Genomic DNA, 22,621 nt, shown 5'->3' with positions numbered 1-22,621 from the left:
CTCATCACCGCGCAGTGGGGTCCCTCTAAAGCCATTTCCAAATGCAAACTTTTAAACAAGTTGTTTTGCTTTTAGTTCTTTTCAGAACGATTTTGGGGTTTGTTTCTTGGACTTGGGACTATATGAACTTTTGGTGAATGTTAGCAGCTGCTGCTAATTAATCTTCATGATAAAGTCTAGCTCATTAATGAAGTGCACTATGTTTTCTCCTTTGGGGGGAAAAATAGAAGTATGTTTGCACTTAAAAATAAAATTGCAAGGAAAAATGGATGTTTCTTGACATAGGCTGTGCCAGTCAGGCCTAGTACTCAAGCTCTCTTCAACCTAAATGTTCTCATACTGCAATATCACCAGCCATCCACATTGCCTTCTGACCCTCAATTGGCTTCTAAAGGACCAGCACATTTCTCCTTGCACAGGATATGGACCTGTGATATACTGAATATTCACTATTCTATCAGAGTGTGTGTACACTGTGTGTACACAGTGTGTTTAACAGTTTAGTATTAGCCTTGTTAAGCTTCTTTCACTGTAAGTTGCTGTCTGTCTATAAGACAGATCAAGCAGGTTTGACAAATTGTTAGTGTAACTTCAGAGAAAGGTGTGTTGAAATAAGTTTTTTGGATATTTTAGCTCCATTTCTAACTCCAACTTTAAAGAAAAGAAAAAGCCCTCTAAGTTACTTTCAATGTCAACTCTCTGAATGTTATTGCTGTATCAGAGGATATGTATGCTGTAATGGGATTCCCAGAAATACTGTCTTCTGGCATGAGTACCTTCTGTGATGTGAAATGTGGTTGATGATGATTTTGTTCAAAATACCTATGAATAAGCTGAGTGTTCTGGGGGATGATAACAGTTAACAGGTTTGTCCTTGCCAGGAAGTTTTTGCATAATATATTGTTCTTTGACTGCTTTTCTAATGTTACCTTTTGAGAAATGTAAAGTTGAACAGGTCTGTCTTTGAGCTGATACAAGAATTCTCCTCAAAAGGTACCAAGACACTACATCTTGTAGAAAAAGTGTACTCTTCTTTTAATGGCCTCTTGTGAAATGATTTTGTAGGGTTTATATATTTGTGCTTAATACAGCATACAAATGTATTAATCTATGTGCTTGTTTTGACATGATATATTGTGCATGAATAAAAACTGATTCAGTTGCTTTGCTTGCTCACGTTTATCATATATCATACTTTCCATATTTCATGTATGACATATGCTTCTTAAAACCATTTCATATAAAGTTTTACTTTAGTTTTTACCAAACAAAAGGAATATCGCATGAGAAGAAAATGCAAAAGTTCCTTTTCTTTATTTATTTTTATTATTTTTTTTAAAATATCGACTCAGAAAAGCTCTTGCTCTTATTGGCTTTGTGAGTGTGAAGCATATCCGAATTGTGCATGGGAGATATAGATTTGAATTTATTCCAGTTGCTTCACAGTTTGCACATCAATTGCCTGTCACTTAAAGGAATTTTGGGTTCTGCATGAAATAGTTCTGAGTGGTTTAAAAAAAAGACTTTAGCTATATAATGTCATTTTACACAAGTTTATATTTTGTATAGGTTCAATATCTGAATAGAACAACAACAACAGAAATTATTAAAAGGATAATTCTAATAGTTGCACAAAGCAGAGACATACCTAAACAGGCAAAATAGAACTGATACAAATATTTCAGAAGTAGCACGTCAGAAAGTCAATAGGAAGTAAGAGAAGACATTTTGTTGTGGTTTTATTTTTTACCTTATGGATCCCTTCTTTGTGTTTTCTGTTCTTCATTGTTTGCAGATTTGGTTGCTATGTGCTGTCTTTCATTTCATGTTGCTTTTTGGTTTGGACCAGTCATCAGAATATGGCTTGTTTCTATTTTTTTCTTTCCTTTTTAAATCTTCTTTTGCCTCCTTCATCCTAACCCATGCAAACAATTGTACTTGCTTTTTGTAATATTACAACGTTTACTGACCAATTTTCTTCTCTGGTCTCTCTGTTTTTCAATCATTTTTGTTGATTTTATGTTTGATTTTAATTTAACAATTTAAGAAACAGTTGAACGGAGTGCAGGAGCAACAAGATCCCTACCTGCTACTTACTCATACAAGCCATTCTTTTCAACACGGCCATATCAGTCATGGACAACAGCTCCAATTACAGTGCCTGGGCAAACCAAATCAGGCTTCACTTCCTTATCAAGCTCTTCCTCTAACACTCCTACAGCTTCCCCTTTAAAATCAATATGGTCTGTTTCTTCTACTTCTCCAATCAAATCCACATTAGGAGCTTCTACCACATCTTCAGTTAAATCTGTTAGTGATGTAGCATCTCCGATTAGATCATTTCGGACAATCTCTTCACCAATAAAAACTGTGGTATCACAGCCTCCCTACAATATGCAGGTTACTTCAGGCTCTTTCGTCAGAGCTCCCGCAGTCACAGAAGCTGCTAGTCTGAAAGGGCTGGCATCCACTACTACATTCCCCTCTCGGACATCTCCAGTGACTACAGCAGGGTCTCTCTTGGAGAGATCATCCATAACCATGACGCCTCCAGCATCCCCCAAATCCAACATTAACATGTACTCTTCAAGTTTGCCACTTAAATCGGTCATCACATCAGCATCCTCACTTTTATCGTCCCCTCTAAAGTCAGTTGTGTCACCTGCTAAGTCAGCAGTTGATGCTGTTTCATCCTCTAAAGTCATGATGGCCTCGTCTCTCTCGTCGCCAGCAAAACATGTAGCTGGGCACACAGATGTACCATTGCTTAATGGATCTGTGTCACCTCTGAAATACCCATCTTCTGCCAATTTAATAAATGGATCCAAAGCTGCAGCTGTTTTCCAAGACAAGATCGCTGCAGCTGCACATTCTGCAAGTTGTGCTGCTAACGCAGTTGCTGACACGGCTGAGAGAGTGTTTTCAACAGCTACAACAATGTCATTTTCTCCACTCAGGTCATTTGTGTCTTCAGCACCATCAGCTTTCCAGTCAATAAGAACTCCTCCTGCAGGGGCTTTGTACACAGCCCTTGGGTCAATATCTGCAACTACCTCATCAGTAACTTCATCAACGATAACAGTGCCGGTATATTCTGTAGTCAATGTTTTGTCTGAACCAGCATTAAAGAAGCTCCCAGAGTCGTCTTCACTTACAAAATCAGCTGCTGCGTTACTGTCACCTATTAAAACATTGACTACAGAGGCACGCACACAGCCTCCCTTTAATCGAACTTCATCTCCAGTAAAATCATCCTTGTTTTTAGCACCCTCTGCTCTCAAATTGTCCACACCATCATCTTTATCCTCCAGTCAGGAGATACTGAAAGATGTTGCTGAAATGAAAGAGGATCTAATAAGAATGACTGCAATATTGCAGACAGATGTCGCAGAGGACAAACCGTTCCAACCTGACATACCGAAAGAGGGTAGAATTGATGATGAAGAGCCCTTTAAAATTGTTGAGAAAGTAAAAGAGGACTTAGTAAAAGTTAGTGAGATTCTGAAAAAAGATGTGTGTTTAGAAAGTAAAGGGTCGGCTAAAGTATCCAAAAGTGATCAAGGACACCTGTCTGAGGATGACTGGGTAGAGTTCAGTACAGAGGAGATTGATGAAGCGAGACAGCAAGCTTTGACAAGCCCTCCTATATCTGTTCCAGAGAAAGTCCAAATTAAAACTAAAACCATGTCGGAAAAGGATTATAACTTGTCAAAAGTTATTGATTACTTAGCAAATGATATCGGTAGCAGTTCATTAACAAACATAAAGTACAAGTTTGAAGAGGGGAAAAAAGAAGGTGAAGAGAGACAAAAACGCGTTTTAAAACCAGCTATTGCTTTGCAGGAACATAAACTTAAAATGCCTCCAGCCTCCATGAGGCCTTCAACATCAGAAAAGGAGTTATGTAAAATTGCAGATTCCTTTTTTGGAACAGATACTATTTTAGAGTCTCCAGATGACTTTTCTCAACACGACCAAGATAAAAGTCCCTTATCTGACAGTGGCTTTGAAACGAGGAGTGAAAAGACACCTTCTGCCCCACAAAGTGCTGAAAGCACAGGGCCAAAACCACTTTTCCATGATGTACCCATCCCTCCCGTCATTACAGAAACAAGAACTGAAGTAGTTCATGTTATCCGCAGCTACGAACCATCATCCGAAGAAATTCCAGAGCAGAAAGCAGAGGAGCTACCAGCCTCGAAACCTGCCCCTACGCTTATGGAGCTGGAGCAAAAACCTGCTGGATCTATTAAAGAAAAGGTTAAAGCTTTTCAAATGAAAGCCAGCAGCAGTGAAGAAGATGACCACAAGTGTGTCCTTAGTAAAGGTGTCCGAGTAAAAGAAGAAACTCATATCACTACAACAACTCGGATGGTTTATCATAAACCTCCGTGCACTGAAAGCACATCTGAAAGAATTGAGGAAACGATGTCTGTTCATGACATAATGAAAGCCTTTCAGTCTGGACGTGACCCTTCCAAAGAACTGGCAGGTCTGTTTGAACATAAATCATCCGTAACATCCGATGTTAGCAAGTCTGCTGAAACTTCACTACAACACGCAGAGAAGGACAGCAAAATGAAACCCAAACTGGAGCGAATAATAGAGGTCCATATTGAAAAAGGTAATCAGGCTGAACCTACTGAAGTCATTATTAGAGAAACAAAAAAGCATCCAGAAAAAGAAATGTATGTATATCAGAAAGACTTACCTCGGGGAGATATTAACTTAAAAGAGTTGGAAAAACATGATGCTTTTCCTTGTTCAGATGAACAAGGTCAGCAAGAAGAAGAAGAGCTCACGGCCGAAGAGTCACTTCCTTCTTATCTGGAATCCTCTAGAGTTAACACTCCCGTGTCCCAGGAAGAAGACAGTCGCCCTAGTTCTGCTCAACTCATGTCTGATGACTCTTACAAAACTCTGAAGCTTTTGAGTCAGCACTCAATAGAATACCATGATGATGAGTTGTCAGAACTAAGAGGGGAGTCTTACAGGTTTGCTGAGAAAATGCTTCTTTCAGAAAAGCTAGATGTGTCTCATTCTGATACTGAGGAGTCAGTTACTGACCATGCTCTACCCCTTAGTGCAGAGTTACAGGGGTCTGATAAACGATACAGAGAAAAAGTAGCTACTGCCCCCAAAAAAGAGATTCTCTCCAAAATCTATAAAGATGTATCTGAAAATGGTGTAGGTAAAATGTCTAAAGATGATCATTATGATAAAGTGACAGTGTTACACTACACTGGAGATGTTAGTAGTCCAAAACACGCGATGTGGATGCGCTTTACTGAGGACAGATTAGACAGAGGTAGAGAAAAATTGATATATGAAGACAGGGTGGACAGGACTGTTAAGGAGGCAGAAGAAAAACTGACTGAAGTATCACAGTTTTTTCGGGATAAAACAGAGAAGTTGAATGATGAGCTACAGTCTCCGGAGAAAAAACAGCATAAAAAGAATGGCAAAGAAATACATTCTAGCCAGAGCTCTGCCAGCAGCAGCCCTGAGAAAGTTCTGCGTTCTGAATTATCATCGTCCGGTGATGAATGGAGTAAGGTGAAGCAGTATGCACATGATGGGAAATGCTTTCCCAAGGTGGATGAAAGAAAAGCGTCCAGTTTGCCCAGCAGTCCTGAAAAAAGGATATTTGTGCAACCTGCAGAGGACTCTAAACAAACTATGGAACACAAAGGAAGTGCTCAGCAGACTGGAGTACCTGAGGTTTCACAGACTGGATTTCAGCTGAAGCAATCAAAGCTCAGTTCCATTAGGCTTAAATTTGAACAAAGTATAAGTCCAAGGAGTAAGGAGGTAACTCAAGAAGAAAAAAAGCCGGACAGTCAGTCCAAAATTCCAGTAAAGAAATTGCAAGAAAGTAAGTTACCAGTGTATCAGTTTTATTCCAGAGAGAAACACGCAAAGCAAGTAGAGCTCATTGATGGGAGCACAGCTTTACAGAAAGAGGTGAAAATACAGCAAGATTTCGTTCCAGGTAAAGTGAAAGCTATTGAAGACTTTCAAGGCTCAGACACACAAAAACAAAGAACTGAGACATGTAAAGGCATGCCAGAACACTTTTCAGAACCACAGGCCAAAGATCTGGTATATGGCTCAGACTCAACAATGAAGGGACACTGGGACAAAAAAATCTATAGGACGTGGGAAAGTCCTGGAACTTCTAATCATAAAACACAGAAAGAAAAACTTTCACATGTGCTGGTTCCAGATACAGTAAAAGAAAACCACGTTGATCACGCTGAAGCTAAAACTGACCAAAAAAGCGAATTTATCACTGTGACAGAGCACAAACTGGCAGCAAATGGAATTCATACAGAAGAAGTGAAGGAACTGACTGTAAAATCTCCCTCAAAAAGGGTTTTATACAGAGAATTTGTTGTCAGAGAGGGGGAACGTAACGGTGAAGTGGCTGATAAAGTATCCAAAAGGAGAGAAGACATTGCTGTGTCCCATATTCCAGTCAGAATTGTTGAGGAGAAGAGAACCATGCTTGATGGCGTCTATGAACTTTCAGCTAAAGTATCCCAATCAGCTGTGATTAAGGAGAAAGTTGAGAGGCAGATTGATTATGTGGAAGATGAAAAAATAAAGCATTCAGAAATCAGAAGGGTTACCAAGCAGCAGAGCTCAATAGGTCTAAGTCCTCCTGTTGAGGAAATGGAGATATCTCCTAGCAAATCACCAGACTCTTTAGAATGTAGCCCAGGGAAGGAATTTCCTTCGAGTGAGTTAGTTGACCCCGGTGCCAGTGATTACTTGGATAAAGTTGCATCGCTAGTAAGCACTGAGGGAGTAAAAGAAATTAAGACCTTACCTGTTTATGTCAGTTTTGTTCAAGTAGGAAAGCAATATGAGAAAGAGGTGCAACAAGGAAATATAAAAAAAATTGTCAGTCAGGAGAGTAAGACAGTACAAGAGACAAGGGGGACATTTTACACAGCTAGACAGCAAAAACAACTTCCTTCTCCCCAAGGTAGTCCAGAAGATGACACACTAGAACAAGTGTCCTTTATAGATAGCTCTGGTAAAAGCCCTTTAACACCAGAAACACCGAGTTCAGAGGAAGTGAGTTACGAGTTTACGTCTAAAACACCCGACTCACTAATAGCTTATATCCCAGGCAAGCCCAGTCCTATACCTGAGGTATCTGAGGAATCAGAGGAAGAAGCAGAGGCTAAGTCAACATCTGTAAAACAGGCAGAGGTTGAGGAACCACAGATTGACAAAGCATTATCTAATCATATAAATAAGGACTCTAACAAAAGACCCAAAGGTAACAGAGTTGCATACATTGAATTCCCTCCTCCTCCACCACTGGATGCAGATCAAGGCGAGTCAGAAAAGAAGCCTCACTATTCCACTGAGAGTGAAATGGAGATGACAGAAGTGAACCTGCAAGATGAACATGACAAATGCCAACTGGCTGAACCTGTCATAAGAGTACAGCCGCCATCTCCTGTGCCACCAGGAGCCGATGTCAGTGACTCCAGTGATGATGAATCTCTCTATCAACCTGTTCCACTTAAAAAGTATACATTCAAACTGAAAGAACTGGAAGACGACCAGAAAGAAGCCTCAAAACCTAGAGCCCCTGAAAAGATTGAGAAACAGAAAGGGTTAGGACAGCCCACTCCTGGGAAACCTAATGAGTTTGACATTGGGCTTGATTCACCCCAGAATGATGTAGTGCAAAATGGGAATAACAATGACCAGTCTGTCACAGAGTGTTCCATAGCAACCACTGCAGAATTCTCCCATGATACCGATGCGACTGAGATTGACTCTCTTGATGGTTATGATTTGCAAGATGAAGATGATGGTTTAACTGAGAGTGATTCTAAACTTGCAGGTCCAGCAGTTGAAACCAAAAAGGACGTATGGACTACAGAAGGCATTCTAAAGCAGACTGATCGCTGCTTTAGCCAGAGTAAGCTTGAAGTCATTGAGGAGGAAGGCAAGGTAGGCCCTGAAGAAGACAAGGTGCCTTCAAAAGGTCCAGCTTCTGAAAAAGCCGGAGATAAGAGTGAACAGAAGTCAGGGGCACAGTTTTTCACTTTGGAAGGCAGACACCCTGACAGGACTGTATTTCCTGATTCGTATTTCAGTTACAAAGTAGATGAAGAATTTGCAACACCTTTCAAAACAGTGGCCACCAAGAGTCTAGATTTTGATCCATGGTCCAATAACCGAGGTGATGATGAAGTGTTTGAGACTAAATCAAGGGATGATGAGGCTAAGCCATTTGGTCTGGCAGTGGAAGACAGATCTCAAGCAACAACACCTGATACAACTCCAGCCAGAACTCCAACAGATGAAAGCACGCCAACTAGCGAGCCCAACCCCTTCCCATTTCATGAAGGGAAGATGTTTGAGATGACTCGCAGTGGTGCAATTGACATGAGCAAGAGGGATTTTGTTGAAGAAAGACTCCAATTTTTTCAGATTGGTGAGCATACTTCTGAAGGGAAGTCAGGGGACAAGGGGGAAGGGGATAAAAGTACAGTCACTGCCATCACACAGCCACAGGCAGGGGACAACACTGTAGAAACAAACCTAGAGAGACCAGTAGAAACAACAGCAGTTGAACATAAGCCCATCATCCAGGCCAGTGGAGATTGCATGGAACAAACAGTTGGTAGTAACTCACTGGAAAAATCATCGGCAGCGGTAAATGCTTCTAAAGTTGATCCCAAATTGCGCACACCAATTAAAATGGGAATTTCTGCTTCCACCATGACTCTGAAGAAAGATGGCCCTGGCGAAGTGACAGATAAGATAGAAGCTGTGATGCCAAGTGGTCAGGGATTAGAAAATGAAACCGTAGCAGTGATTGCGAGTTCAGCTTCTAGCCAGACAAGCTGTAGGCAAACAGAAAACACTGATTTTCCAAAAGATAATTTTAATAACAACAACAATTTGGATTCATCTGCTGTCCCTACAGATGATATTACCTGTAATGTAGTGCTAAAAGAACATTTGGAACCGAAATGTTCTCTCCAGAAAGCTAATCAAGCGAAAAGCACTTCAGGAAAAGGTACAGGGACAACACAAGGACACAGAGTAAGAGATAAGCAAAAACCACACGGAGAGCAGCAAAAGTCAACAGAGTTGGTAGGGGCTAGAGGAAAATCAAAGCTTCCTGTAAAGGCCAGCTCAGTAAAAGAAGTCTTTTCACAAAATACTCTCCAAAGCAATACAGGGAGTAAAGTGAAAGGGGCTTGTAAGCCTGACAAAGCAAAACAAAATAATTCTTCTCCCGGTCTAGAAGCAAGGTCTAGGATTCCTGTAAAAAATACACATAGGAGTAATCTAGCTAGAAGAACTCCAGCCCTGCCAAAACAAGAGCAGGTAGAGAAAGAAAAACCAAAACAGCTTCCTTCTAAATTACCAGTAAAGGTAAGATCTACCTCCGTCACCATGACAACAGTTAAAGTAAGGAAAAATCAGCTTAGGGAGGTATGTAAACATTCTATTGAATATTTTAAGGGAATTAGTGGTGAGACATTAAAGCTTGTGGATCGTCTATCTGATGAAGAGAAAAAGATGCAGTCAGAGGTCTCTGATGATGAAGAAGACAGTACATCAAGGAACACATCCTTATCAGAAGCTACTCAAGTTTACCAGCCTTCCATTACATCGAAGTCTGCTAGAGACATGAGAACAGAGGCAGCATCTATAAAATCAAAGATTGAAAAGGCCGACAGTGAGAGGAGGAGGAGTAAGAGGACTGGTGAGAATGAAGGCAGTCAGGTTTCTGGAGCTCTCATGGCTCACCTCGTGGAGATCAAGCCTAGTTTGTAAAACTTTCAACTTGTTGATCCTAGTGCATGAACTGTTGTGATTGCCTGTGGAGTGACTTAACTGTAGTTTTCATTCTGTCATTGTCATCTGTATGTGCTGTCTTATACTCTTCTTTCTTCCTTTAAACAAATCCTGTACTCTAGAAAGCTAGGGAAGCATGCCGAAGACGTTCATGTATCTCTAAAGTTGATGTAACTCAGAAATGGAAAGATTTCTTTTGTGACAGCAAATTTGTTCTGTCAAAGTAGAGAAAATAGATGTAATCTGGTCTTGGTGGTTTCCACCAGTAATTGAACAACTTGTGTACAGTCTAACAGCTAGATTGTCCGCATGTTTGATTTCATTACACAACATCATGTAGTTTGACATTTGGCTTTACACAGGTGAAAATATAAGAGCTGTGAAAAAAAATTTGCTTTGGTAGGTTATTAGGACACACCACCATTCTAGTAAACGATATAAGCACTGGCAACTTAGTCAAATTAAAGCTATTATTTATAATAAACTATTGTCCAGTATTGTGGTTTTCTGTGCAAAACCTTTTTAATCGAGAAATTGTAAATCACAGGTCCACAGAGTCCATGTGAGCGGACAGATATAAGGATGGCAATTGTAGCTGATCACCTAGGACTTAGCTGGACAGGTAAGCTTTTCTGCTTTAATATTGAAATTAGTCTTTGCTATTTTGTTTTCAGGTAGTCTTATACCAAAAGCTGCAGCAAGGCCGCATCAGGCTCTCCCAAATTTACAGTGAGCCCAGCCTCCCAAAATATGCAACATGTTGCTGGGCAAAGATGCCTGAAGAATTATCCCATAGTCTTGCAATAAATCAAATAGAAATTTATAGGGAAACTAGCTAAAATGTCTCTCCTCTCAAGACGTTCACCTAAGGAGTTGAGAGGATCTATCTATGCGGGCTCAGGGCTGCCTCTGTATGTGGGCAGCAGTTTCCCCAAAGCCTGGAGGCTGCAGGAGCCCAGCAGTGCCCCAGCAAGTCGCTGCTGTGTGTGAGGTTGCCTAACCATGTGCCCGCTGTACCTCCATACGCTGATGGGCAGAGCTGGCCCTTCCCGGGCTAACAGCTGCATCAGCCAGTTCTCCCTGAGCACAGGTGACGACAGCACTGGTGCTGAGCTGCACAGCGAGCTCACAAAGGAGTAACAGTCACTAGAAAAAGCAGATTTTATAAAATTAGTGGTGGTGAAGTAGTCTCCACAGAGCTTTTTTTCACCATGTTTAAGTGGCGGACTGAGTATAAATATAAATAGCTCACAGAGATGATTGAAAATCAAAATTATGTCTGTCTTCAGAAATTAAAGTATGAGTATATAATGCTGTGTTCATCGTTATCTGTAAAGCTTGTGTCAGGTAGTTTTGTTGACATCTGTGTGATCTAAGAAAGATAATATTTTTAAGCCTGACAGGTTGATTAGGGATTTGTGCTTTGTTTGGTGTTTTTGTTGTGGTTTTCTTTTCTTGCTTGCTTGTTTTTTTTGTCTTTATAGAACTTGCAAGAGAACTGAATTTTTCGGTGGATGAAATAAATCAAATCCGAGTAGAAAATCCAAATTCTCTTATTGCTCAAAGTTTCATGTTATTAAAAAAATGGGTTACCAGAGATGGGAAAAATGCTACAAGTAAGTTCAAGTAGTTACTTTTGTTGTTTGTAAGTTATAGCCCATTTCATCTGTTGCCTGCTCTAAGTAGGTTAAATTGAAGAAAACATTATAAATGTCTTCGGCAAACCGCTGATGGGGGAAAAAATATTTCAGTTATATTTTTACCAGAAGTCAGAAACATGTCATATTTATTCACTATATCTGTAGAAGGAAATAATCTGTTCTCCACATCCATAATTGATGGGATGAGTAATGAACTTAAATTCCAGTAAAGAAAAGATTAGGGAGAACTCTCCAATAGCAAGGAACGTGAAACATGGAAATGGGCTGCCGGGAAAAGTTAGGTAGTCTCGCAGTATTGCAGGTCATAAGAAAAGACTAAACCTCTTTCTTTGTGGAGTGATGGAGGCTCTGATTCTGCTGGGTTAATCTGTGCATTTCACTTGAGTTACTCAAATTGAAAGAGAGGTTTTGATTTTTGTGTTAGGTTCGATGGTGTTCGTTACCATTCCCTAATCCGCACACTCCTACACAGTATTTGAGTCTACTTTGATCTTTTTCACTGTAAAAGTAATTTCCAGCATTACTGTGTTCTCACAACAAGATTACTGTAAATGAGATTTCATGATGTGCTGCGTGACTAGCCTTACACACATTATTACCTACATGGCTACCTATTCTGTTGTTTCTTGAAACAGAATGGTAAAAGGATTTTTACACTCCTTTTATGCTTCAGTAAAAGGATATTTTGTTTCAGTAGTAAGTAAATACGTTCTTTAAGAACTCTCTGACCTTATCCTTTGTGCCTTTTATGTTGTAGTATAATTATACCTGGGGGGAGGGAAGACTCTTAATAGATGTATATCTTGAATAAGTAGGCAGCAGAATGACTACTTAGACAAATGATGGGGTTTGCTAGAACCGAAGGCATTGGGGTAGAAACATATGCCAGCAACTTATAATTAATGCAATGTGAATGTAACTGAGAAAGATGATTACACAGTTCTGCAAGGCTGAACTTTTTTCTGACGTGTCTTACTTGTTTTTCAGCTGATGCCTTAACTTCTGTATTGACAAAAATTAATCGAATAGATATCGTGACCCTGTTGGAAGGACCAATATTTGATTATGGAAATATTTCAGGCACCAGAAGTTTTGCAGATGAAAATAACGTTTTTCACGATCCCATTGATGGTAACTGAATTCCATGATCATATTTCATTCAGTGACATGTCCAATAGTACAATAATGTTGTATAGATTTTAAATAAAGACAGTAAATGCTATAGAAATAATGGGGTTTAATGTGAAGGCTTTTTCCTCTCCTAAAGTATGCTCACGGTACAATATGTAGGTTGTACATTAATATCTCAAAGGATAAGCCCAGGATCTCGCAAATGTATGCCTGAGGAAGCTTGTTCTCACTAGCCTCAGTGTCGTTGACAAGACCTGAATGTTTTTCACGTGCCCATGTATATTTTTAATATACTTGGTATTGCATGCTTCCCAAGTTACCTGGAAATATATATATTATTTGGATTCCTGTCTAGATACGTAACAGTAAGAATTCTTTGCAGAAAAAAAAGAAGGAAGAACAAGGAAAAAAAAAGCTTCGTAGACACATAGACTAAATTAATGTGCGATTTACTACTAAGCCTCTTTGAGACAAGTCAACACCAATTACTTTGTGATTTTTCACTTGGACCATGTCTACAATGGTAGTAAAAAAATAAGAAAATGTTTTATTAGTGCATGCGAGAATATCTTTTTCAGTCTACTAATGGGTAAAATCGTGTAATAATTTTCACATGGAAGCTGTGCCAACTGACAACAGAATTGTGCAGGTTAATTTTGATCCAGATTAAAAGGATAAATGAAGTTCTGCTCGTAAAACAGAATTGTCATAGGTGTACTTATTATTTATCAGTATGTTGAAGATGCCAAATGTTGTTTTTTTCTTCCTTTAAATTTTAGTTAACAGACACTGGGTTGCTACATTCTTTACTTTGATTTTGTCACATATGTAATAAATAGTTCTTAATAAGATACTTCTTTTGTAAGTAACATTTCCTTTAGTTTTTTTGTAATTTGTTCAAGTATGTATTGAGCTTTCTCTGTACTTTAGTAGGAATTTTTTTTTCTTTAGAGCATACAAGCTCAGTGTACCTCCATTATCGAGCAGCATTGCTGGTCATTGAATCATTGCATTACAGAAATAATTTTCTGTTGACATTTTAAGAAAGTTGCTCTTGAAATGTTGCTTGCGCCTTTTAATAGTAGCATCAATGTGTTTATGGAAAAAATACGCTTCTCTGCAGTTGCTTTCTGTCTCTCCTCTGCTCTGAACCTTCCTCAAGCTTCCTTTCCTCACCAAGACCAGACCACCTTTGCCTTTCTCTCAGCTGAATCAGGAAAGAAAAAAAAAAACCCAAACCCTGTTAATGCACCTCCCTTTGCAGGCAGCACAACGTCAAGTTAACCCCACGGCATGTATTTTTTCCTTTCGTAGGTTACCCAACCTAGTATTTGCTGGAAAGCAAACTTCAGATTTTGTTGTCATTTTTATGTTTATATTCAGTTTAATCCTTTTGTATGGTTTTCTCATGTTTTCATCAATTTTTCTTTTCTTTTCTCTCTTTATTTGATCAGTGTATCTGATTGTACCCATGTCACCAAGATCGCCTCACTCTCCAAGATCACCAAGATCTCCTTACTCACCACAGTCCTCTCACCTGTATAACTTTACTGTACCTGAAATATTCATATAGCTCTCCCTTGTTGTGTTTGTGTTCTCTGATCCCTTTGTTAACTTCCTTTCTTAGTTTTTTATCCTGCTGCATAGTTAGATCTACTGTTCTTTAGCATCCTCATTAGGATTCATTTCTGTTACTCATTCTTTAACTATTCCATTCTTGTGGCTCTGTGGTTAAATTGGAGATAGATATTAGTAGCATTGTATTGCTCGTATTGTTTATTTTTATATAAAAGTATATTAAAAATGTGGACCTGTTTTAGAAATAATACCTGTTGAGAAAAATGTGGCTGTCCTATCTTATGATCTACTTCTGTCTTTTCAAATCTACTTATTAAATTTTCAAATTAAAAAAAAATTAAAACTGGGAAAGAAAGATTTACACAATACGGCTGTAAGACGTTGTATTGGATATAAAGGGACAACCACCCTTGTCCACATTTGATTTATTGCATGCTCATAAGACGATCTGCTGTAGCTTGAAAGCATTAAAATGGCTGCGAAAACAATTGCTGAAATCTTTACAGACTATATACAAAATAGTCAAAAGTACTGGCTTCACTGTACTGTTGACTGGCAGTACTCATTTTTTGTTCCATCTATTTAGGTCAAAGTAAAGGAATCTATCAGAACTGCATTTGTTCGTATACACCTGCACCTCTTCATACGTTCCATACTTTAAGTAATTCATGAATCATTTGACATTTGCTTATTTGTTGCTCCATGCTTCATCCCAGTCAGTCCAAATGTGCTGTCTTCCTTAGGTTATCCCAGCATTCAAGTGGAACTGGAAACTCCCACTGGGTTGCGCTTCGTGCCACCCACCCCTTTCCATCAGGACGATTTCTTTAGCGACACCTCTAGCCTAGAGTCACCCCTTAGAACTCCCAGTAGACTGAGTGACGTGTTAGTGACATCCCAGGGACACGTAGATGGTACAGCAACAGCACCGCCAGTAGTGACTGAAGAAGACACTTCACTGGATGACAGCAAACTCGATTTCTCAGTGCCTAGAGAAGGAACACCTAAAGATTTTTCCATAGGCGAGAGCCAGTTGGAGGAAGTGGACCTTAAAGATTTTCCGCGGTATCTTGGTAGTTACGGCGGGATATCAAAAGATGCTAAACAAAGGCAGAGTGAAGAGACTAGTAAAACAAGAGTAAGGACTGAACAGCCTGAGAGAGAAAAGTCTGGTACTGATGAGGAGATGACAGAAGAAAAATTTAAATCTCTGTTTGAGGACATTCATCTGGAAGAAGGAGCTGAGTCTGAGGAGATGACGGAAGAAAGAGTATGGTCAATTCTTAAAGGTGTTCAACAAGCAGAACGCGAAATGTCTTCAATTACAGGTTGGCAAACGGACTCGTCAACTGTCACTGAGCCACCGACGTCGGGACGCAGAATAGGTGGTAGCCTGCTAGACCGCTTGGATGATAGGTGAGCATCTTTGTATAAGAGAGAGAGTGTGTGTGTCTGTGTAAGCAAGCCTTCCCATGCTGCTTTTACCTCCAGGAGCAGTGCTGAGGCTGCTGTACTACTACTCTATGAGAATATGTATATATGCGTATATGTATGTATTTAAAAGAAAAAGTAATAGTTGACTCGATGTAGTCTCAGACATATCTGTCTTTAAAAATGTATATTTATCAGGTTTCATTCTTAATGAAATTTTCAGAATTAGTTTATATTATGTTTAGTGGATAATACTACTTTTCATGTTCTTTATCTTGTGTGTTTCCATTTTTAATTCATCTAAGTGATGGATAGATGTAACTGGAATTGAAGACTATAAAACGTACATTATCTGAAACCGGGATACTACATTACTCTTATTTCTTGAGTACCTTTTTAGCAGTCATCCTTTTCATTGCATCTCTGTGCCTTACCTCAGACAGTCATTACTTTTTCCATAAGCCAATTTTTGAATTTTCACTGGTTTTGTAACACTTCCTTCAAGCATGCTATGTCGTGCTGATTTACTAGACTTTTTAAAAGATGAGTTGCAAGGCATAAGAAGGTAAGAATGGAGTTACCAAATCCGTCTAGTCCTATATGTTGCCTCCCAGCCGTGACTGCAGAGGATGCTCAGGAAAGGAGAGTGGATATATACGCTCCTTTCCTCCAGTACTTTCCCAGGCTCCCCTTGCTTTCAGCATAATGACCTGCTGAGATAGATGCTTTCTACATATCCATCCTCAATGCATTTCTCTTGCATGAGCTTTTCCAGCCTCCCCTTGGACCTACTTAAGCTTCCAACATTCACAATATACGTTGCTGTGTTCAACCTTACTGGTACCCACTGGGTGAAAAGCTCCTGCCTGCCTGCCTTTGTTTTGAACGTGGCTCCTGTGATTACTAATTGAAGGAGTCAGGTCTGCATGAGCTGTAAATCAGCAGAGAATGATTATCTGCAGAGCAATCATTTGTCTGTCAGCAGTTTACACCCTTTGCAGCTTTGACTCAGGATGTTTAAAGGTTCCTGGTAGCATTAGATACTCTCTTATTGAATCCAGTGGGAATTTGGCCATCGACTTCAGCATCTTGATTGTTTTTCAGGACTGTAAAGCACTTGATCTACTACTGATGCAATTTCTGTTCTGTTAAGTAAGCGTCGTTATTCTGCATTTTATATTGTGTTAAATGAGTAAAATGGATCACTTCTAGAAGTAACAGGGCTTCCTTAAGAAGATAACTTACCCATTTTTAACTAGATTAATTCAATTTGCTATCTTTCATAAGTGTTTTGCCAGCAAATAGCTGTATTATTTTCATGTGTACAGTTGTAGTGCTTAACTGAAAGCAAGCAAAAATGCAAAAGAGAAGAAAACTGTGCATCAGAAGTGCAGGTTGAACTTGTCCATAGTTAATCTGAAGCAAAATTTTGGTCAGCTTTCTAGTTTGTAGTAACCTTCCTTGCCTTTGGCTTTGTGTATTATTGAAACTCTGCACTGTCTAAGGCTTTATTTGCAGATACCAATATTTTTTAAAAGGCATGACTTATCTGGAGTACGGATACTGTAGTTTGGGGGAAAAATAACATTAATTATTTGATCATTATTGGTAATTGCACGGTAACAGATACTTTCATCATCTCCTTGGTTAGAGAGCAGGTTAAAGAATTAGTGCCTCAGGGATTTCTCTCATGATTATATACGGGAAATGGTAGGTTTTGTGTGGTTTTATTTCTTTCTCCAACCTTCTTTCTCCCCCCAAGAAGAAGGGGATTAACATAAAAAGTTTGGCCTTGTTTTCAGTGTTCACCATAGTCTCGTTGCTTCCGAAAAGATACCATGATGCAGAGGACAAGGCTATTAAATTGATTGATGTTTGCAAGCTGAATTTAAAATTTTACTTTTCTCTGTCTGAAACGTATGTGCTAAGAAGGAAGGCTCAGTAAGAGGCCCGGTGCTTTGCCCTTCTGAGCGTGATTTAAGCACTGAATGGCTGTCTGTTCTTTTTTTCTTGTAGCTCGGACCAATGTAGGGATTCTGTTACCTCATATGTCAAAGGAGAAGCAGGAAAACCAGAAACAAATGGAAGCCTATCTGAATCCACAATAGAGGCAAAAACTAAATCCTACATCCAGGAATCTTTAAATGATGTGGGAAAACAAAGTGACAAAGAAGCCCTGAAAACAAAAACCCAAATTTCAGCTGGTACTGATGAGCAAACGTTATCATCAACAGCATATCAGAAATCTTTGGAAGAGACTAGCAAGGCAGCAACAGAAGGCAACAAAACATCTGTGCCTGTCAGTGTGAAGAAGATGAGCTGGAGTACTTCTGAGGATGGCAAGCCAAGAACAAGCATCCAGGAGGAGGAGGGAGCAGTAATGTCTGAACAGAAGGTACAGTATGTCCTGTAATTATTAGCTGTGTGAGGAGTCCCTATTGCTTGACATGTTATTTGACATAATTTTTTGTAAGACTTGTGATGTTGTTTGTGACAGGGTTGGGGTTTTTTTAATCCTCCTTTATGCCTTTTCTATTTATTGCTAAATTAAGAAAAATGGAAGTTAGTGGAAATTTATATTCTGTGGTGTGAACAGAATGAGGTGGAGTCAGGGCAGATAGAGGAGCCAAGCAGGGCTGCATAATCCTCTGCCTGACTGGCCCTGAGCCCTGGAAGAGGCTAGAGCAGCTTCTGGGACTGCCGTCCTGCATTGCTGGGGATCAGGTCCCTTTCCTGCCCTGACATACCACCTGTGCAAACAGTGCCAAACAGCTCAGCTGTCCTCCATCTGTTTCCAGTAAGGTGATGGCACTGGTTTCCTCTCTTTTTGTGACAGTGAAGTGAGCAAAGAGATATACGGACTGTTCAGCCTCTCTCCTACTCCTTGTCTCCACAATCCCTGCATTTTTTTACTCTGTTAAATTGCAGGAAAATAAATTTGGGGTAGTATTTAATCTCCTCCTTATGTTTTTTGTTTCACTGCCTCGTTCATCCCAACTCCAAAGTGCATCCAGCCAAAAGGAATCAAAAGATTTCCAAATGTGTAAAGCGCTTTTCCAGGTGGTGGTTCTTTCTTCTTAAAATACTGCTGAGGGGCTCCCCTTCATTTCTAGCCTGCCTGACTTGCACATCTTAATTGCAGAACCTCAGTTACAAGGTTTTTTCTGACGATGAAGATTTTAGTAGCTTTATCAGTTGCTTATATTTATTTCCCAGAAGCTTAAAGGTAAAGTTGATTCAAAGAATGGCTCATAGCCCCATAGCTGCATGCACTTCGCACCCCTGCAGCAGGAGGGTTGCCACAGAATGGACAACAGAGCCAACAGGGAACCAGGCTGAAAAAGGGAATTGCAGAGTTTCTTCTACATTCTTCTCTCTGCTGAAATTGTATTTTCCTGGGCGTAATACAGGAGGAGATTATAACTTCTGGAAGCAAGGCATTTCAGTAGAATAGCTTCTACATGATATAGCTATTTTTTTTATTGTAGCACAATAAAAATGTTGGCTGTGGTGGGCTGCAATAAATCATTCAGGTTTAAATTAGTTCATTTTAAACTATTATTTCGATTATACAACCAAGAGTTCTTTTATTAGATGGTAACATAATCAGTCTCAGCAGTTATGCAGCATATGATTGTTATTATCTTATTATTAGTTCGTGACACAGTTGAAGCAGTGAAGATCTTTCCTAATGTTCACTAATTACTGGAATACTTAAAAAATGTACATAAGAGCCTTCTGCAAAGGCAGCTAAAGGCCGATGGTAGAGATCCTTTAGTGTCAGTAGGATTTGAACACACCTCGGCTGGTATTATTACGCTCAGTTTAAATGCAGGGATAAGCACAAGATGCAGAGAGTAACGTTCTGAGGGTGTCCAACAGTGCTGCATTTCCCCCTCTGGATTCCCATCAGTGAGAAGATAAGTTGTCATCCACTTTTCTGTTCTCTTTATTTTTGGATATCCCATCTGGATTGGGAAGAATAAGCATGTGCTTTTCTTATGAGTGCTTTTTACACTATTTTTGCTTTATCAGTAAAGGGTAGTAATCTATCTTCTAAATAACAAGTCTTTTTATAGTCATGATCTTTGAATAAACTAGTATCGGAAAATAATATGAATTGTAAACGTGGATCTCTCACAAAGCCTGAATGAGTAACAAATTGGTATTTGTTAAAATGACAACAAGAATTTCTTCAAATATCTTGTCAATATTTCTTCAAAATATCTTCTAATCTAATCTACTTTGAAGTCAGTAGTTTCATTACTAACACAGTCCAATCATGGGGAGACACTTCATGTGCTGTCATGAAAACAGAAAGGTAATTTCAACTGCAGTCTTTCTGCAAGGCCTTCTTCAGAAACGCCCCATAAAGAGAAAAGTATGGAAGAAAAATTTTTATCTGTGGAAAGAAAGAGGGAACAAAATAAAGTTGCTTCACAAAGTAAGAGATTTTTTTCTATGAGCCATTGGGAAAGAGCTAAGAAGCAATAATCATCTACCTGCAGCGTGAGGGCTGCGTCAGTGTTTTGGCACACAGTTTGCAACAAGAGATAAACTCAGACGATTGATATTGGGCTGGTGCCTGGTGACGTGGATGAAATAAATTGTTGGCCTCATCCCAAGTCCACATAAATGCCCAAAAGCTTACAAAAGCACTGCAGTGACAGTATAGGCCACATAATTCTCTACAAATACTCAAGCATTAGATTTTAGATTTTTAAATGAGAGGAGCAGGATGATGTCCACCGTGTGGTTGAGGTGACTCCCAGCATCAGGATTCCATCACAAAATAAACCACTTGAATCTGTTTATTAATAATAACTCTTCCTCCAAAACCTTCGTGCCCTCTGGGACTCTTCTGCTTCTTGTTACTTCTTCAGGAAGGGTTGAATTATTATTTTTTTTATATATATCTATTTGACTAGTGTCAGAGAACAGCAGGAGGCTTTAAATGCAGATGAATGCTGTTTATGCTGCCCTAAATGCTTTTTGTTATATAGTCCTTTTTCTTCTCCACCCACCTATGCCTACTGTTATTTTACACATCATTTCTGAGAAATGTGTCTTGTTTGGGATGTCTTGGGCCAGATTCAAAAAGAGCAACAAATATGCAGTTAGCAATATCCACTATTCGTGACTTAAAAATCAGGTTTGGACTGTCATTGAGTAATTACAGAGAAAGTTTTCAGTTTTCACTGTTCAGAAAAAGGTTGGTTCAACCAAACATCATGTGAGAAGGGCCTCTGCTCTATGTCCCTCACACACATAGGTATGAAGCCCTCTGCCAGGCATGTGCACGCAGAGCTGCTCAGCCCCCAAGCTGAGGAGCTCCTTGGGTTTCGGAAGGGAAAACACTGGGGCTGTCTGGGGGGCTCCAGGACAGAGTAGATGTGTGCGTGTGGCTGTGGTACCTCCCGGCACCAAGCTGAGACCAGCATCAGGCCATTCCCCCTTACCCTGAGCTGAGGTCTACCAGTTCCCTCCTTAAAAAACGCAGAGTGATTGTACTTCACACTACAGTTTTGCTACTTAAAAGCAGTTAAAGCCATTTACATGGAGAAGTTCTTCAGAATGCTTATTTGTAATCTTTGTGGAGGTGCTCCACTGATTCTTTCTGTGTGACTCTCTTCTTTCTTTATGAGGGAACTCACTTCCCATACCTTGTGAATCCATGCAATTTATTTGAAACATTAACTTTTGAGGAGAAAAAACCAAGCAGTTATGAGAAGGGGTTTTTGTTCACAAAATTTTTAACGACTACATAAGATGTAGAAATTCTGGGCGTCAGATGCATTCCAAATACCATTTTCTAAGGCTAAAAGCTGCTGAGATATTCCATACCTGGTATACTTACCAAGCCACAGCATGTCAAAGAGCAAAAAGGCCTCCTCCCACCATATCCTTTAAGAGCAAAACAACGAGTCATTGTGTACATAAATAGAGACAGGAAAAACACTGTCCATGATAACCTCTGTTTTCTTCTAGTCCTGATCAGCATGTTCTGTCTTGCAAATATGCTGTTCAAATGTACTAAAACTGCATTTGTTAGGAATGTAGTGACAATGAATGTGAGAATGACAGTGATTCGAGCTCAGATGAGGAGCAGAGAATTACTACAAGAGTTTATCGACGGCGCTTGATACTGAAGGTATTTTGCGATTTGCATTCCTGAGGCGACGTTGGCATGGACGTGGGTTTGGACTGCTGTGTCAGAGTGTCAGTTTTGGCATACTGGAGTCCCTCTAGTAGTGGTGATCTCCATTGCCAGTATGTATTGATAACCAAGTGCTAGGTAGCCTTTCTTTGCTTAACCCAGAGGTTTATGGTTGTCTTCTGCTGGAGAGCAACTGTGCTGCATGGTGTGTTGTGTCTTCTCACTGCCGCTGTTCTGCATGGCATCTTAAAGACTACAGCTAGATGCAGTGTGCCGGTCTGATCTGGAGCAAAATGAATTGCAGGCAGATATGGGTGACAATTTTTTTCTTTTTTTGTATATTCCTAAAAAAATTCTAATTTACAAGCTTAAAAATTGAAGGAATGTACAGGAGTGGTGTATAGGAGCATGTGAGCCGTGTCGTCTGGTTGAAACTTGTGGTCCTGAGTGCTTAATATGTTCTGGAAAACCTCCTCAAAACAGCAGATGATCACGATTAGAAACCTGCCAAAGTTAATAATAGTCTTTGCATTGCTTTCAGTAGGCTTTATTTATTATATTTATTTACACATCCTTTATTTACAGCACAATATACTTTATATACTGATAACGATGGCATAGTCATATAAGTAATTGCATTTGCCCTCATATTTTTTTCTTGTATAGTCATACAGTATGCTATGATTTGCCTGCAGCAGATAGTGTAAGAAAATAATTCTTCGTCGGAAACCATTATGTTAATCCCCAGCAATTTACAGGATTTATTAGATTCTTATTAGAAAATCATGTAGTCAAGCCATGAAAAAGCACTGTGATGGCTGGC

The 22,621-nt window shown here is 39.5% G+C and overlaps 1 protein-coding gene across 1 annotated transcript in view; it reads left to right on the top strand.

Moving 5' to 3' along the window:
• The window catches only part of ANK3 (ankyrin 3), a 215,328-nt gene that overhangs the window by 176,021 nt on the left and 16,686 nt on the right, over positions 1-22,621 (top strand). Inside the window, exons 37-42 of the mRNA XM_074155343.1 lie at positions 2,054-9,748; positions 10,388-10,462; positions 11,325-11,456; positions 12,489-12,632; positions 15,539-15,626; positions 17,658-18,036. Of these exons, the coding sequence (XP_074011444.1) occupies positions 2,054-9,748; positions 10,388-10,462; positions 11,325-11,456; positions 12,489-12,632; positions 15,539-15,626; positions 17,658-18,036 (8,513 nt within the window). The remainder of the gene's footprint in view (positions 1-2,053; positions 9,749-10,387; positions 10,463-11,324; positions 11,457-12,488; positions 12,633-15,538; positions 15,627-17,657; positions 18,037-22,621) is intronic.

The sequence above is a fragment of the Numenius arquata genome, chromosome 10, assembly GCF_964106895.1.
Source record: "Numenius arquata chromosome 10, bNumArq3.hap1.1, whole genome shotgun sequence".
Taxonomy (NCBI): Eukaryota; Metazoa; Chordata; class Aves; order Charadriiformes; family Scolopacidae; genus Numenius; species Numenius arquata.
This window is presented reverse-complemented; position numbering and strand designations above follow the sequence as displayed.